Below are 17848 nucleotides of genomic sequence, written 5' to 3' on the forward strand. Positions count from 1 at the left end.
GGTCGGGCCGGGGGGCGCTCGGAGTCCCGCCCGCACGGCGCGCACACACAAACAGGGATACTCGCATACACACCGGGACACACGGACACACACACGCGGGGCACTGGGACACGGACACAGGCACACGGAGGCGCACCCCACGCCGCAAACATGGCGCTGGTGCCCTGCCAGGTGCTGCGCGCCGCCATCCTCCTGTCCTATTGCTCCATCCTGTGCAATTACAAGGCCATTGACATGCCCGCGCATCAGACCTATGGAGGCAGCTGGAAATTTCTGACCTTCATAGACCTGGTAAGTGCCCCCGGCGGCGGCCGTGGCCCTGCCCCCTCCCTCGGGCTGCCCGTGGAGCGGCCGCGGCCCGGGTGCACCGCGGCCCCCGGCGCTCGACGGGCCTATAAGCGGCCGTGGGGAGGGTGCGCCTGACGGCCTGCCACCCGAACCAGTGCTGCTGATGTTTCCCCTTTTCTAATGGCCGACAGTGAACACCAGAACCTGCTGGCCCAGCATCTGGCTCCCGTGTGCTGTCAAAATAAAATATATGTCTTGCTCCTTTTGGCCCTTCTGAGGAATCCATCCGTGACAGGTGCAAGTGTATCAGTGATGCAAAAAGAGCCAGGCAACTCCAACTTGCCAGATCCAGTTAGTTTTGGTTGCAAATCCATAAACGAGTGTATGAAATAAAAGACATGTCATTTCATCATATTTCTTCATAAGGGTCCAGATCTGCTAGAGTCACCAGCATGCTGGCCTGCTGGAGAACACCAGGTGCTAGTCAGGGCTATTTTTAATCTGAGCTTCCTTAGGAGTGCCGCCCCCACAACAAGTGTTCCCTTAGTGCAGGTGGGAGGAGAGGGGGCGGGAGGAAGAGAGGAGATGGGAGGAGAAACTTCGTTTCTGGTTCAGAAATATGATAGCCAACTTACCCCTAGTACCTAGATCAAAATACTTTTTTTCCTCAGTAACCACGGTGTAACTAGGTGAGAAATTTTGCTGTTCCAACTCACCGAAAGGTCCCAAAATGCAAGTATTTCAGTGCCTCCCAGCGATAACACCTCTCAGAACTTCATTGTAGATTCACAAGTACTGCTGCTGTTGCCTACATGCATGTTAGTGACTCTATAGGTTGAGTCTGTGGGCTTGGAGACCAAAGACTCAAACACTCATGGCCAAGAAGGTCAAGTGTGCAAATTTCTGTATCAAGATTAAGTTAAGGTTCACTGAGGTCTGTATTTTATTTGCAGAGAAGAAGCATCTACTGTATTTTTCACTTAGCCAGGATAATTTTTTTTGCAGGTGCAAGAATTTGCTGGAGCTCTGAGGTTCCACAGCAGTAACTAGTACTTTTGCTGCAACTCTAAATTAGTGTCTTAAGGCTTGATGTTTCTCTGGAGGACAAACTAGAATCTATGTTTTTTACCTTTTGTGTTGCTGAACAGTACTGTCTGTAATATTGGTTAATAGAAGTTAAAGTAAAATCCCAGTAAGTTAGGGGGGTAGCTGTTGAATTCAGTGATAATTGAACTGGAAGTGAACCAGCCAAAGCGAAAAGCTGATAATCTCTTTTGAGTCTCCTTCACCTTTTTCTCTTTTCTCCTAGCCCTGACAGTTGCTTGAGGACTAAGTCAACCAGGGCTGTCATGTAGTGAAAATTTAACTGTAAATGATAGTCATCATTTGCCAAAAATTATAGCCTTGTCAATGGCATGTTCACGTGGGCTTTTCCATCAAAGCATGTACATGGTCCAGGCTACTTCGGTCGGGGCTCAAAAGGTCATGGTAAATATGTAGTGCTTTCTAAAATAGCTAGAATAGTTGTCAACTGCAGCTAGTTATTTCTGTCCTTTAGCTAATAGTTGTCATGTGTTTCTCATAGTCAAGCCCAGTAGTTGAGGAAAGATTTAGCTATTTCTTACAGTGTTTAGTCCTTCAAAATAACACACAATTCAGTGACTCTAATGCCTTTCTCTGTGACTAGCCAGCATGCAGAGCTCTCCACTTGCTGATGATACGCCTTTGTGTCCAAATGGCCCTGCCAGTATCTTACGTGAGCAATTGTATCTTTCTGTTCCCTGGGACAGCTAGGAGATTTGAAAAAACAAAACCAGTTAGATTCTTGAGGAGGGTACCAGGAGGCATTGTTAGAGGATGTTAGGCACATTTCCAAAATCCTGTATCTTGACTAAGTCTTGAAAAGCTCTTCCATAAGTTTCAGTTTGCTCAGCCATGTGCACTGTTCCTGTGTCAGTCACTTTCAAAGGCTGTCTAGACAAAATATCATCAATGCCAGAGTCTTGGCAGACGTGTGTTCTTGCTACAGATTGTACCTCCACAAACAGAGATTTCATCTTTGACATCACAGAAGCACGTAGAAGTTCTTTCTGCTTCCAAAAACTGCTACCAGTTTTTGAGAAAAGTCAGTTTATTACTTTAATCTGAAAAGTAATTTGGAATTTTTTCTTTCTGTCCATTTGCAAAGGGATGTTCGTTCCAGTCTCAGCATCCATAAATCTCTTGGAGTCTTAAGTAGCCAGTTTTGTAGAGGGGCTGTGAGAAGTTATTTACAATTATCAGCAGATATTATACTTTTGAACTGAATTATGAAAATCTGGTAGTTTGGACTCTAAAACATGGGGCAGTAAAACATTATAAGTGTATGCAGTGGTTTGAACAGTAGACTTTGAGCCCTCACACTGTTCACGGAAGTTGAGCATTAAGAGGAAGTTTTTAAATACAAATGTAATGTCCATGTCGATCCAAAGTATTTTGGATGTTCATATCTAAGCAGTGTTTTGGATACCAATGTTCATCCCTAATCTCTTCTGTCTTTGAATTAGGAAAGAAAACAAGTGCAAACAATGAATTTTAACTGCTGTGATTCTTGTGACTTACTATTTTTTTTTGCAGTTGCAAATCTGGTGGCAACATTCCCTAAAACACCTGTGACAGTGGAGTATTTTTCTGGTTTATGAAGCAATGCACAGGCATATGTTTTGACATTACATTCAAGATGCTCCTGACTGTTGCTACTAACAGTAATATCTCCACTTCACCCTTTCTTCTTCATATATAGAGGTGGTAGATACTTACCCTGCTTTTTGAAAAGGTGGTAAAGATACCTGCCTAGTACTTATGTATTCCAAAGCCCACCCAGAAAAGACCGCAGTGTCTTCTTTGTCACGTATAGAGTGGAAAATCAAGGTATGAAGAGGTAAAGAGTTGCTGCAAAAAGCAGTTGGTGAACCCAGCAGATGGAATTATGAAACTGAATATTCAGGCTAGTTCAAAACTACGTGTTGCTTTCATTTAAACTCAAAACATAAACTAAGCCCTGAGGTTAGTTCCTGTGAAAATAGCAAAGAATTGGATTCAGATGGGATATTTAAAGAAATGGGCCTAAAATTTCTTGTATAGCTGCCTTTGTTTAACTCAGATTCACGATTTTGTGCTTTAATAGTAGAATGCTGCAGGACATCACTGTCCTGTGCTGCACCCCATAAATACATTGTTGAGCCTCATAGCTGAAATTTAAGTTAGACTGGAAATGATGCCAGCAAATATGATTCTTTGCAACAAGTTTGTCATCTTATATAAATCCCTCAGAAATTTTCCTTACGCAGTTCTGTAGGTACTTGAAGTAGCTGGATTAAAGGTAATAGTACTTGATCATCCTGCATACACTGCAATCACACACTTGCCTTTATAAATACACATTTGTTGAGGAATCCATTGCACCCCCTCGTTTAAAAGTTGCTATTGCATTTTATTCTTCAGTTTCTCTTGGATCTCTTACTTTTGTTGGGAGAGGAGGCAAAATTAAATAGAATTTGTCTTCTGGAATGAAGTGGAGAGCCTGTGGGGGCCAAAAGAAGACCAAATCTACTTTATGTGTTTGGGTGTGTGTAATAATTAGCAGAAAAGTAACTTAGAGATGTAAGTATGTACCTCCTTAGTACGGGATGTGCTGGTCTAAATAGCTTCTAGTTTTCATTGTGCAGTTTTTTTCTTATTCCTCAAAAAAAGCAGAGTAAACCAAGATACAAGTGCACATATATTAACAAATTTCTGTTTTTTTGGTTTTGTATTTTATAATCTTAAGGTCTCCCTAATAGGCAGCACAGGATAGTTACAGAGACAGAAAGCAAGGCCAGATTTTTGGAAGCAGTCTCAAGTGTGATGTGTTATGATTAACATCATAAAATTAATAGTCCCATTTTGAATATCAGAATGTTAACCTGGGTATTCCTATGACTTGATTCAGCACAGCGAAAGCTAGAGAGGAACAGATTTTGCTCATATATAAATCTGCCTGAGTTATACATTTATTATTCTCTTGAAAGAAATAGCAGGATGTCTGTGTGAACTTTTTATATGTTGCCGGCAGATTGAGTTCTACAAAAAATAGGTATGTGCTCTGTTCCGAGCACACATTTTTTTGCCAGTAAATGCTGTTTGTTTTTTTTTTTTTCAGAAAACACCTTTAGATTTAGTTTCATTAAGTCCAAATAAGTGATTAGAACTTACATCCTTGTCTCTGAAAACTTTCAGAGGACCTTGTTATCAACGGGACTAGAAATTTGAGTTATTAGACTTAGAATTTATTTAATTAGTGTATTAGTTATTAAGTTGTATGAGATACAGTTACTGGACAACAAAAAAAGATATTAGTTTAGCAAAATGCAGCTACAAATTTTGGTGATATCTGCCCAATTTGGATTTAGTGGAGCTGATAAGAAATAAAACGACCAGAAAATACTAGAGGCCAATAGTTTCAGAATTAAGGAATAATTAACAGTACCATTGGTGTATTATTTGAAATTGAGTGTTTCATTGCTAACTGTATGGGTTACACTTGCCACAAGCAGAGGACAAAAGTGAAAACACATTCCACACTCTATGGAATATAACTGTGACTCTTTTACAGGATTTCCCTTAGTAAAATAAATTTCCCCTTATGATTTCCTTTTTCATCATCTGTAAAGTTAGCCTGATATGCAAGTGTTTTATGGCTTTTGAGTGAAAAGATTCCAGAAGTGTAAAATATTACTATGCATTATTCCCAGTAGTCATTAACCATCATATCTAAATACCTCTGTGGTGTTACAGATAATACAGTCAATGGAGAATTTATCAGTTTACATAAAAAGGATTGTTTTTTAAGGAAGAACAAGATGAGGTTTCTTAAGGATAATTAAGGTATTTCAGAGAAAGGGTAACAATATATGTAGAAGAGCCTTTTAAGTATTTCAGAGCTACTTTTTTCACTCTTGGGCTGTAAACATGTCTGGGGAAGAGTAATGTATAGTTCTATGATGCGGTAATAAAAATGTAATAGTGTCACCCTTCTTTATTCATAGATCTGTGTTTTCCATTTGTGCTGGTAGCACTATTACAAATTGAGTGGAATTCGAGCACTACATTGAAGTGTTCCATTTTCACATTGCATTAGTCTACCTTTACTTTACAATTGTACTTAAGTATGATGTACATTTAATTTGGGAATTTTCAGGGAAGTTATGGCTATCTTGACTATTTGTGTTGGCAGTAGGGTTGGCAGCGTAAAGCAGGTGAATGGAAGAAAGGAAAAACTGGGATCACTTTCCATGATGATAGATTTAACGAATGTCAGTAATATTATTTTAGAACTTGGAGTAGGTAAGTGATATGCAGCATTGCTGTGTTTTGAACCAGTGTACAGTCTGTAGAGTTTTGCCAGAAGAGTTTCAAATCATGACAACTTCAAGAAGTTGGTTTAGTAATCTTTCAGTTGCCCTTTGAAAAGCATCCTATTTACTTAAGTTGTATAACAGTTGAACTGTTTTCTTTAAAATTTTATTACAGTGATAAGGATAATTCAGATAATCTTATATGCCTTCATATGGCAAAATTGTTTTAAGCAATTAGGTTAAACAAGGACAACATATCTAGTGTTCTATGTTAGTGTTCTTTGCTGAAGTCATTTGGGTTCTGAGCTGTCCTAATCCATTGTGAATATAAGTATTTAAAAATTTTTTGATCAATGTATATTTGACCTTATATTTGTGTTATGTTAATGCAGCCATGTAAGTTTGTACAAGAAATAGATTCTGGAAGATTGACCTTCTTAAGCTGTAGTAAAGATCTATATAACCTATCAAATAATATTCTTAACTAATATAGGAAATTACTAACTTGGTGTTCTAAATTAAATATATTTGTAATAAAAATCAAATAACACTTGATTCTTTGCAGTTACCTGAAGCTTAGGATGTATAAGGATTTGTAGGGTAGATTGCCATGTGGGTAGTCCTTAGGCTGAAAAAGAATATGTAGTAATATGCCACTGTACAACAAATCTGAAGTTGACCTATAGTAAAGAAAAAGCCTTTATGAAATTAAAAAACCTTCACATTCCACAGATATAAGTTTGAAGATTTGAATAAAGTAAAACGATAGAATTTAATAAAGAAAAATAAGCAATTCTGCAGTTTGTTGAGCACAACATATGAGATTCATTATGAAGGATTATGCCGAGTGTGTATTTACCTGAAAAAAACAATTAAAAAAATCTTAGATTCCTTCCATTAGGTGAAGTATTTTCTATGTTGTAACCTTCCATATCTAATAATAGGTTTTGTGAGGGCCTGCATATCCTAATGCAATATGTAGAAAACATTTTTCCAATTGTGCTACTTTAATATTGTTTCTGATGTTGGGAGGAGCTCATTGTGAGTGGAGAATTTCTTTTCATTTGGAGTTCTAATTGCTAATGCAATTCCAGACAGTAAATGTAAAAGAGATCACCACCAGTGTCAGGTTAATGTGCTTTCCGCAGAATTCAAGAGTGAAATAAATATTGATGTATAAGAAAGTTCACATTGGATATTTCTGTATTTGAAATAAAAGGGGTGTTATTGCTTGCAAAACATTCATGCAAAACATCAAACTCCTTTCAGTGTAGGTTTTTGGGATTTTTTAGGTATTTGAATATGAGGCCTAGTCTTCTCATCTTGGTGTTCACTATATGTATGTATATATGGATAAATATGGCATATAAGGTAGAAACAAAATTGACAACTGAATTATTTTGTAGACCAACTCTTTGAATGAGTGAATATGAAAAGCTTTCATCCTTCCAATGAAAGCTTTTTCAAATTTTGCCTTATTTGCCAGCATTTATTTGTATAATTACATTTTCCCTGTACTGTATTTTCCAAGGCTCTGAATTTGTTATTAGTCTTCAAAGCTTTGCAGGCTTTGTTCCATTACTCTTACTATGTATAATGCAAGGTTTTTTCAACTCAGCATAGTTAAATATGCTACCACTGAAAAAGCTGTGTTTAACTTTAGTGGATGGAAAACTTAACCCAACTCTGAAGAAAAAAGAAATCTGTTGGAAGTAAAACTTCCAGACTTTTCAGACAGGAAGAAACTCTAAGTTAAAATTTATAAGTATGTGTTGGTAAGACTTAAAAACAAGCCCCTCTCCCAGTTAGAACTGTGATTAAGTTTTGGGTTTGTTTTTTTTTTTAATACTGCAAAATTGCTTTTATGTTGCATGTTTTAGGGATTCTGTTGGTTGAAAACAGCCTAAGCTTATGTGAAATGCTAGGGGAAAATAAGAACCTGATTTTCATTTGTATGAAGGCTTCTTCTGGCAATGTAGCTAAATCCCAATTTTCCCTTGAGAGTTTCAAAGTACCATTTGAATGCCTCTAGTTGTATTCCCTGAACATCCTGTCTTGCCACTGCCCATACAAGCATTCCGTTTACAGTAGGTTTTCCAAACAAATATGCCAAAAGATGAAGTTGTATAATAATTTCCACTTTAATCTGTTTGTAGCTGACATGGTTCAGGTATTTCTGCTGCAGTTGTCTGCCAGGTTAGTTGTTTTAAAGTGCATGAGGACTCTACAGTGTAGCTTAAAACAAAACTAGTGCCGCTGCATTTTTCCTAGCTGAATATTTGATGTCCTGGTAAAGTAGAATAGAATGTACAGGAGAGCAGGATGTAAAATCCCTCACTAATTTCTTCCTTACTTGTAAAGCAATACACAAGGGGTAGTGGGTTTTTGCAATTAATTGGTCCAACTGAAACAATTTAAGAGGCTGAATCTTAACTCTACAAATGCTGCTAGACTCTTCAGACTGCTTGTGCAGGGAGGGACCTAGCTGAGAAATTAAATTTTAATCTATTAGGGATTGATTGGCTCATTTTTGGTTTCAGGCAGTGCTGTCTGTATTTGTATATTTTTTTAAACCGAAGGAGTTTGTGTACCTGAGGGTAAATTTACTTTTTTCTTCTCTATATTTGTGTATATTTTATAATGTGTCTTGAAGCCTTCTGGTCCTGACAGCACATAAGTAATAAATCGTTATTTATTATTATTGCTAATATTATTAGAATTCAGCACGAGTGGGAGTTCCACATGCAAAGTACAGGTGGCATATGTTCCTAAATGTACTTGATCAGATGCAAAAGGAAGAAAAAGAAGCTGCTGACTTGAACTGCTGCTATATGAATTGGTGAGATGCAAGAATACAAAAAGGATTTTCTCCCTGCGAGGTGCTTAACAAGCGCATGCCTGTGAAAGGGGTGGAAGCATTTCAGACAGCTGATGTTGGGACAAGTGGCTGATCCTGAGGCATGGCAGTGGGGCCCTTGCCCATAGGGAAGACACAAGTTGTTTATGGCCAGTGCTTGTGCAGGCTCAGCTGCGTAAAGAAAGGAAGTAGGGAAGTGAGGGAGAAAAGGAATCGGACATGACAGCACTTTGTACCTGGGGCGCGTAGGTGACAGAGTGCACCATGCCGACTAGTCCTGTGTTGTGACAAACCAGAGTTAGGTATTTGACTGCTGGCTGTGAGGACAAAGTGAGGGAAAGCAAAGGGTGGATATGCAGGGTGGCTGGTATTTCTTGGCTATACCAGCATGTGTTAGCTCCCTCAGACTTCCCTCCTTTCCTTTTCCTGTCTGTCATTTCTTCCTCCCACACTCCCACACAGCCCCCATGGCTGGGGGCACTGGTGCCGCAGCAGCACTTCTCTGTGCATACATGTTTGGCTTAGCAAGCTGTGCTCAGCACAGGGGGCTTGCAAAGCTTGTCCCTAGCTAGAAGCCATATGCACTGACAGATGCAGAGGTCCTTATTTGCTGTTCACTTAAGCTTACAAACAAATGGAGACTCCATGCTGTGAAAACTTTCTTAACCTGGGTTTACTTGTTCTATCTATGTTCCAGGGACTGTGCAGTAGACACAATTGTCTGCATTCCAGTAGGTCCCAGGAAGTGAGTCCCAAGAATGCGTGAGTCACAGTGGAAACCTCTGCTGTGTGGAACTGCATGGCACTGTACTTTTAAACTGGACATTCAGGAGGCTGGAAGGGATTTGGTGTGTTCAGGTGTGAATACACATCTTCGTGTACATTTGATATAATAGTTATTTACCTATGCTGCGCATAATTTGAAAATACCAAACTGTCATAAGAGCTACTCTGTTCCATAGCCTGTCCATATGCTGTGTACATCTCAGGGTAAATTGGTCTACTACTACTGAAGTCAGTTTAGGTAACCAATTAATGAACAATCAGTCAAAGATTACAGCGGTTCAAGATGCTGTTCAAGTTTTTCAGTTTCGACTGTAGAGGACAGGAGAGAGCAGACAGCTTTTGGATTAGCTGTCTCATGACCTACCGTGGCTAGAAAGGGATATTCCTGCATTTATTAAGGAGCTAATGATCATTCTAATATATTATTATAGAAGATTAGTGTTCAAATCTCTTTGACTTGTTGCCTGTATAATTTCAGAAGCTAGACATCTCTGGTTTTCCACAGATTGTATTCTCTGCTTTTAAGTTATATGTCATTTCAGGCTAAGTTTTATTTCCTTTTTGTCATGGTTTGAGGCAGAAGCTACTTACAATTATTACCAAAATACTTCAAAGCTGTTTTGCTCCCTATTAATTACAAGGCTGAGTTCAAATGATGAGATGTGTTTTATGACAATGCATTTTAGAAAAGCGTGGAGGGGCCTCTTGTTACTTTGAGGATTTGGACCAGTGGGATCTGAACTTCTTGATTTTAAAATTCAACCTGCAACATAAAAGCAAAATATGAATGTTCTTGAAGGTGTGCAAGGGATGACTCTTTTCATCCACTGCTGGCTTTGTCAGTGAAAGTGCTGTCCCTTTGACCTGATCCATTTGTGCCCTTTATCACCCAGTCAGGCTCCTCAGTTACAAGTTGCTGTCAGCTATCAGTATATTTTCTGCCTTTTTTTTTCTCACAGGAATCCCCCTATCCGATATCTCTTCCCCTGTTCTAGTATCTTCTAACCCAGCAGTCTCCTTGATCTTTCAGCTCTGCATTGCAGTTCCAGTTACACTCCCAGTGCTCTTCCAGAAGCCTGTGTTTTCCTGTCAAGTGCTGCTTTTCTTACCCCACGTACTCCTTACACTCCTTCCCCACCATTCACACATACTGTCTTTCTTCCCAGTGCATTCATTCTCATATATTCTGTGTTCTCACCCTGTCCTTCCCAAATACCAGACCTACTCAATGTCATTCATTCTCTTGTGTTTTTAAAGCACCTTGTATAGACCCAAACCAATAAAAAATAAGCCATCTTCCATTAGAAGAACTTGATCTTGCTGTGGTGTGGCCTTAAATAAACCAGTTTGGAAATTATGCTGTTACATAAGACTCTTAGCTTTGCTTTCTGTTTCTGAACAAGTTTTTAAGCATCCTGGTTACAGGAAAAAAAGCCTGTAAGTGTTAAGCATAATGGATCATGATCCTAATGTTTATTATAGTGTTAAAATCTTGTCATTTCTTGGTAGTCTGCCATTCAATTTTTTTATGATAAAATTTCCAATTCAGAAGCAGGTCCTTGATAAAAACCGACATTTAACATGAAAAATCAAAATTATGTACAGAATCGGCAATCGGTATTTATTCCGACATTTTCCATCTTTGTTTTTTGTAATGTACTTGTTTTAAATGGGATGCCAAAATTATTTAAATTGTATTTTATATTTCCTAATAAGAAAACATGTCTTTTAACAATCATCGTGAGGTTTGAAATCTACTACTTTCAGTGAAATGAACAAAAAGAGCAAAAATGTTTTTGAACATTGGTTAGCTTTTCAGCTGTTAATAGAAGCAGCTTCTTTTTTTTTTTTTTTTCATGTGAACATATACAAGTACTTATACCTTGTTTGTAGGTGCAAATTTTGGCTGTATGCAGACACACCTGGTGCAATTTAGGAGTAAGGAAAGAGAGAAATATACATTTCACAGTGGCAACTTTCTCTTCAAACCCACATGAAAACATACTCATTTTTGTCTGGGGTTACCAGATAGAGATGAGCCTACCATGGCTCCACTCCCCCATTTCCCAGAATAAGCAAGGCTGAACACATGCCCAGTGGACACATACAAAGACATGTAAAATCAGGTTGCCTCTAATCCAGGTCAATACAAATAAAATTCTGATTGAACTAGGTGTTTTAGAGTCAATATCTTTTAAGATATGTCAGCCAGGATGTCAAGTGATGTTTGGAACAAGGAATGCTCAACATATGACCCCCCTAGAGTCTGTGTCCTGCCTGCTTAGCCTTCCCGGCTGAACGCAGGGCTGGGCTGCAGTCAGGGTGCTGTGTTCTGATGGGAGCACTTTGGTCTCGATGTCACTTCTGTCAGAGAGTTCAGCCCTAGCACAGGGCCCACCTGTGTGTGGCACATCCCTGGAACCAGTGTTCACAACTGCCTTGTGATACAATGTCCCAGGACATCAGTGCATCTCGCAAGGGTCCAGATCTACAGGCATATTTTGATATTACTTCCAACAGCTAATGGAAAGGTAACAAAGATCTTGAACTACAGGGGTACTTTGGTGTTAATTTTTACAGCTGATGGGAAGGTATTCTCTCTGTATTATTCACATGGGTTCTGCGTAGTTTGCACTGGAGTTGAGGTCAGACTCCCAGTTCTGGGAGATACAAAGCATCCACATATGCATGTGACTTAGAAATATGTGATTTTTCAGCACATTGTAAGATAAGACATAAAATATTGAAGGAAGCTTTTTTCTGGTTTGTTTTTTTTTTAATGCCACTTCTGGTGTGATTGTAAATTTAGAAATTACGATTTTGTTCCAGAAGGGAAGGAAAAAATCAATCTCATAATTTCTTGTGAGGAAAAAGATTTAGAAAAAGTATTTCAAAATCATGGTTTCAGAGCAGTTGAACTGATCAAGTGAAAACAAGACATTTGATTGTCTTCATTAAAATACTTGGACAAAACAAGGTTAGAAAGGAATCAGCCAGTGCAGTGAGAAACTGTTATTCAGAAATATTTTGTCAGTGGTATTAATTGAAAATGTGTTAAATTTCCTTCTAGCACAGGACAGATCAATGTCACAAGAGTACTATAACACTGAAAGTTGTGAGTTAGTCATAAATATTACCTTATTTCATGGGAACTGTACCTGTGGTGTGTGGAATAGTTAATGCAAACTTAAATTTGAAAGTGAGAGTCAGAAGAGTGTGATAAATCCAAGCCCAGAAAATAACAACTGCTTAACCTTTTTCTTTTTATCTTTTATTTATTATTTTTTAACTATGTACAACCTGATTACAAGAATTAGTAAGTATTTTGAAGACAAAACCAAAAAATAATGATATAGTACAAGTTCTCTTCTGGCCAGTCTTGCCCTTGCAGACCTTGTATTTTGCCTGTCCTGTTTCTTGTGCTAAGTGAATGTGACCAAACAGTATTTGCCAGACAAAGAACTGTAGTGATGGAGGCAAACATGTTTTATGAGATACTTATTTGCATGGTGTGCCTGTATCTCAGTGGTGTATTTTCAGACAAGGTCTCTTTGGGCTGTGGTATAGACAGCCTTGAGCGCTCATTCTGAATCACACCAGTGTCTTCGTGCTGGTCTCGAGTGTATATATCTTGTGTGAGAGAAGACATATCCTTGATACTCAGAATTCCCTAGAGTAAACTGACCTTTTTAAAGAACTCTTTCTAAGCCAGGTAGATGGAGGTTCAGCATTCTGAATCAGACCTGGAACAGACCCATCTTTTATTAATATAATGTCTTCTGATTTACTGCAGGAAGACACTGAAATGATTAAGTGTACCAGCAGTCTGCATAAAATGCCTGGGTTGACCTCTGAAGCACCATGATAAATGTCAAAGAAAAGATTTTAAACCTGTATGATCAGCTTAAGGAAAATTAAGGCCATATCTCAGTTTGTTGGAAATGCTGGTAAAGTAGGAAGACAGGTAATGCCTGCAGAGTGGCAGAAGATCTGGGTCACATCTTTTTCCATAAAATGAATGAGTGTGCTGGGTTGAAAATATCATTCCACTGGAGTTTGCTTTGCAGTTTTTCTCCTTGGTGGTCTTCCCAAAAGAAAGCACAGGTAAATAGTATAAACAGCTAATTGACCATTCTAAATGATCAATCTTGTCTGTTCTCTTTAGAGATGCTTACATGTGTACCATCTCCTTTGTTCTCCTTATTCCAAGAAAGAAGCAGTACACACATAGAGACCTTCCAAAAAAAATTAACATATTCTGATAGCAAGCGTCTTACTAAAATTCCTTTGTAGTGCCATTGTACTTTTTATTACAAGTTCTCAAAGCATTTAAGAAATATTTGCTAACTAAAGCCTCACATCTCTCTGCAGAGAAGTGTGATTTGAACCAAATGCAATCACAGCAGACAAGACACTGAAATTGGTTGGACATATAGTCATTAAAATCCTTTAGGAATTACCTTAGTTGTGTAATCTGTATGTATAACATTGTTAATCTCAGGTGGTTCAGGAGGTGATGTGGGGCAGAGGCTGCCTGCAGATTACCCCTGTTCAGCCTTTGGGTTTTTTTGCAGGGTGGGGCTGGAGGCTATTCAACCTGCACTGCTTGGGCTGTTAAGCATCACCTCCAGTCTGGCCTGTCTCACCTGGTGACTCACTGCTGCTGCTATTCACTAAGATATATGAATGTATGGACATTGCCATTGGGTGTGAATAAACCCAGGTGCTTCCCCCTTGGTGGATCAGGAGCAACCTAAGTTCACTTTGGCCCCACCTTCTTCTGCTGTCCAAGATAAGAACCACAGCCTGGGGTAGCTTTGGCCCTTCTTGGTGTTGCAAGAGGCACTGTTTTCAGCCTGTGCCTACCCAGCCACTGCAGAGCGAGAGGCAGGGTGCATGTTTACATGCTGGATGTAGGCGAGTGCATTTGATGGTACAGGAAGGGTGATCTGAGTACAGGCTGCTGATGAGGGAGGAAGGAAGAGACACAGCTATTTAAATGGTAGAACGTAGGCTGCTGCTGTGGGTGCAGAGTGGGTGATTGCTGCAGCAGCACTTCAAGAGGCATAGCTCCAGCAGGGCAAGTTGACCTTAAGAGAAAAAAAGATGAGGGCTATAGACTGGAGATCTGCCTGTGTGCATGCTGAGTTCAGGACATCCTCAGTCTGCAACAGCTGTTGGGATTATGGACATATTTCTGGACAGAAGGAGGTGTACCTGCACTGTGCACCATATGGGGCATAAATGAAGAATCTCTGGGAAATGTTTAACCTGCTGGGTATATACTGTGAAGTTAATCCCTGTGTGAACAGTAGGTGTTTATGCAGAAGAACCAGGCATTCAGCAGCCTGGACAAGTACCACGAGTCCTCACATGCTGCCTGAAGACAATTTCTAGCTGGAAAGAGGGAAAAATGAATGTAGGGTAGCTCTAACCTACACAGCAAACATGTAGGTTAGCATGGAGGCTTCCACCCACATGACCTACTTGTGGAACAGCTTCTTTTTTGAAATAAACAGCGCAGTATCATCCATGCCGGTTTGAGTAGGACGTGTATTTCTGTTGGCTGGAAGAAAGGAAGGTACAGTTGTCAAGCCCAGATGGAGGCTTTGAAATATGCATGATAGTGGCAGCTGTGTGTGGGAAGAATGAGTTGAAGTGTGTTGAGGAGGAGGAGGCTTGTTTACTGTGCTACTGTCTTCTTGTAGCTGTGGAGTTGAATGAGGAGAGAAATGCGGAATGTGTTTTATGTCTGTGGATTATTGCTTCACTGTGCTGGACAATTTTTCTCTCCTGATATTCATTAATTCTTTGAAAATTCATAAAGGATCAGTGATTTGCAGTGAAAGAGATTGAAAAGACATATCATCCATATTTTGACAGTCCTGGATCCCCATGGATCAAGCCCCTGATTTCCTGAACTGGGCCCTTCTGCCTGAAGGATCCATCTTGCAATGGATCTGGGCTGAGGCAGCTGTGTGCATGCTTTGGGGAGGAATGCATTGCCCTGTCAGCCTTTCTGATCTTGAATTTCGCATGTGCCCTTATTTATTAGTGTATTTCGTAGTCCGTGGTTATGTAAATGGTTAAGCCTCTGTATGACTGGCATTTGGGTGTTGGGGCCGTGTTTTGTTGCTGCTGTAGTTGCTGGTTGGCAGTGATGCTCGGGGGTAGCTGCAGGTGAGTCCTGGCTGAAGGCAGGGGCGTGCAGCTCACCCTCTTCCTCATGGGGAAATAGGGGCCGCTAGGGACAGATTGCTGAGGTCTTCCAGCCAAGCCTTGCCTACGGGTGGCCTGCTGCTTGGTTCCTGGGTGCCTGCCCTTCTCTCCCTGCTTGGAAAGGCAACCTGTGGTGCTGAGCTGGGGCAGCCTGGAAGGAGATCCAGCTTTCGTGGCTGTGGAGTGCATTCCCTGTTTTCAGGACAAAAGGCAATGCCAACCCTGGCCAAAAGGTTTAGTGATTCGTAAGAGAGACTATATCTACTTATGATTATGAAAGAGAGGAAGTTGTGCCATACACAACACAAAGCATTTCATTTATGTAGTGAAGTGGATAGGGTCAAGTTAATTCACAATCTCCTTTGGGTTTTATGTTTTCTTTAGATTTTTTTTACAGCTTTCAGTTATCTCATTAATTAACACTTTTCTGTGGGGAGAATAAGGGTTCATGTTTTTTTCTTTTTCTCACAAGAATATTTTCTAAGCATGTTTTATTATGTATACATTTTTTTGCGTTCCCATCCCAGAGCTTGAAATCAGTATTCTCTGAATAATTCCCAAGTATCTCTTTGAGCTATGTGGCCCAAAAAGCTCTTTGACTAAAAGGAAATGATCTAAAAAGAAAGTCTCAAAATCTAGAGTTTTCTGTTAGAAGAATATTAAGAAGGCATGAACCCTAATTACTTGTAGAATCAGAGAGTCAGTCTTAGTGTCATGTGTTTTAGTTTGTGCTAGTGATTGGTTTGTCCTGTGCTGTCCTAAGGGCCTTTGCTCTTACACTCAGATGAGGGGTATCTACCTCTGCAGAATGACAGTTAATGTAGTGAATGGTTTCCATATACTCCTGATCTTGAGTGTGGCTGCCATTTTAATCTGTAATCATATGACAGTGACTTCCAAATTTTTATCAGTTGAAGGTCTACGTCCCAAGTCATTAATCTGATTTGCTTTAAGCTTACAGCTATCAGACTTCTATTATAAACATCCTTCCTTCCCTCTTCATTTTCTTGTTGGTCTTTGAATAGACTGTGCTTCAGACCTTTGCCATTCATGAGGTATGTCCAAGTATTTTATAAAGAACCATAGCCACAAAAGGAAGCAACATTGGTATTTATCCTTACTATGACTTCTCCACAACTTTAGTTTTCTCACCTCAACTGTGACATGGACAACCATGTAAAGAGCCAAAGTTAGAGGTCATCAAATATTTCATGCGGACAGTTCTCAAGAAATTTTATAAGTCTCTAAAATCCAGTTTTCTTGAAGTCATGAAAGGCACTGAATTGATCAAAGTGTAGAACCATCAAAAAGTGAAATTTACAAGTGTTTGTGTTGGACAAACACAACGTCTTCACAACACTTCAAACAGAAGATGCTGCTGCAAATGGAGTGTGAAAAAAATTATCTGCTTAATTAGTAGTAAACAATCATGGCAGCAAAAGGATTTTAGGTTTTTATATTCTCTTAATCATAGTCCAGATCTGCTTCTAGCAATTTTATTTGAAAATTAGGCTTGTTTTATTATTTTTCTACTCTTTTCCAAATGAGGATGTAACTTTTTTACTGCTAGAATTTCTTTGCATTCTTCATCCAGTTTTAAGGCCTCTAGTTTGCACCTTGTGTTGCCATGTACGCCTTAGCAATACAAGTACGCATCATTATCATCTGGTAGTACTTGCATCTTGTCTTTAGTTTGTAGGTAAACATAGAGAAAATGGAAAGTTCAAGACATAGCCTTTATCCAGAGTCAGTCTAATTTTTTTTCTTCCATGAAGCAGACACCATTTAGAAATACCTGTTTAATGTGGTAAGCAGGCAAACTGAAGCACTTATTTAAATTTTTGAGCTCCTTGTCAAGGTCTGTAACTGAATTTTTTTTTTCCGTGATAGAATTATGATCTGTGCATTGCTTTATCAGCAAGAGACAGATGTAAGTGGTGTTTATTTAGAAGTGTGCATGTCTATATTTAAGTATGAGCTTTCAAAAGATGTCTGTAGGAGAGGGAGATAATCAAATAGTGAAGAATTTCTGCCAAGGTCAAAAGGATTATTTAATGAGTCTTGGTCAATCAAGAGTTTTGACTGTCTTCTTCCAGAATGTCCTGAGCTATAAGATGTCATCACAGGGAGTAAATTCTCTGGACTTCACTTAATCTATAAAATTGACAATAAAAGTAGCTATTGTTACTTCCCTGGATGATGTGTTCAGGTAAAATATTATTTTCCACAGCTTTGTGCCTTGGGCTATGAATTCTAGTAGGTTTCCTTATCAGTTTAAAGTCCTACCTGTAAATGTTAAATGGTTGTAGAGACTCTTCTGAAA

At 39.3% G+C, this 17848-nt stretch overlaps 1 protein-coding gene across 1 annotated transcript in view; it reads left to right on the forward strand.

Annotated features, from left to right (window-relative positions):
* The first annotated feature begins 6 nt into the window (after nucleotides 1-6).
* The window catches only part of AIG1 (androgen induced 1), a 123502-nt gene continuing 105660 nt past the window's right edge, over nucleotides 7-17848 (forward strand). Inside the window, exon 1 of the mRNA XM_005420099.3 lies at nucleotides 7-291. Within this exon, the coding sequence (XP_005420156.1) occupies nucleotides 151-291 (141 nt within the window). The 5' untranslated portion in view covers nucleotides 7-150. The remainder of the gene's footprint in view (nucleotides 292-17848) is intronic.

Source organism: Geospiza fortis, unplaced genomic scaffold (assembly GCF_000277835.1).
Source record: "Geospiza fortis unplaced genomic scaffold, GeoFor_1.0 scaffold162, whole genome shotgun sequence".
NCBI classification, from domain to species: Eukaryota; Metazoa; Chordata; class Aves; order Passeriformes; family Thraupidae; genus Geospiza; species Geospiza fortis.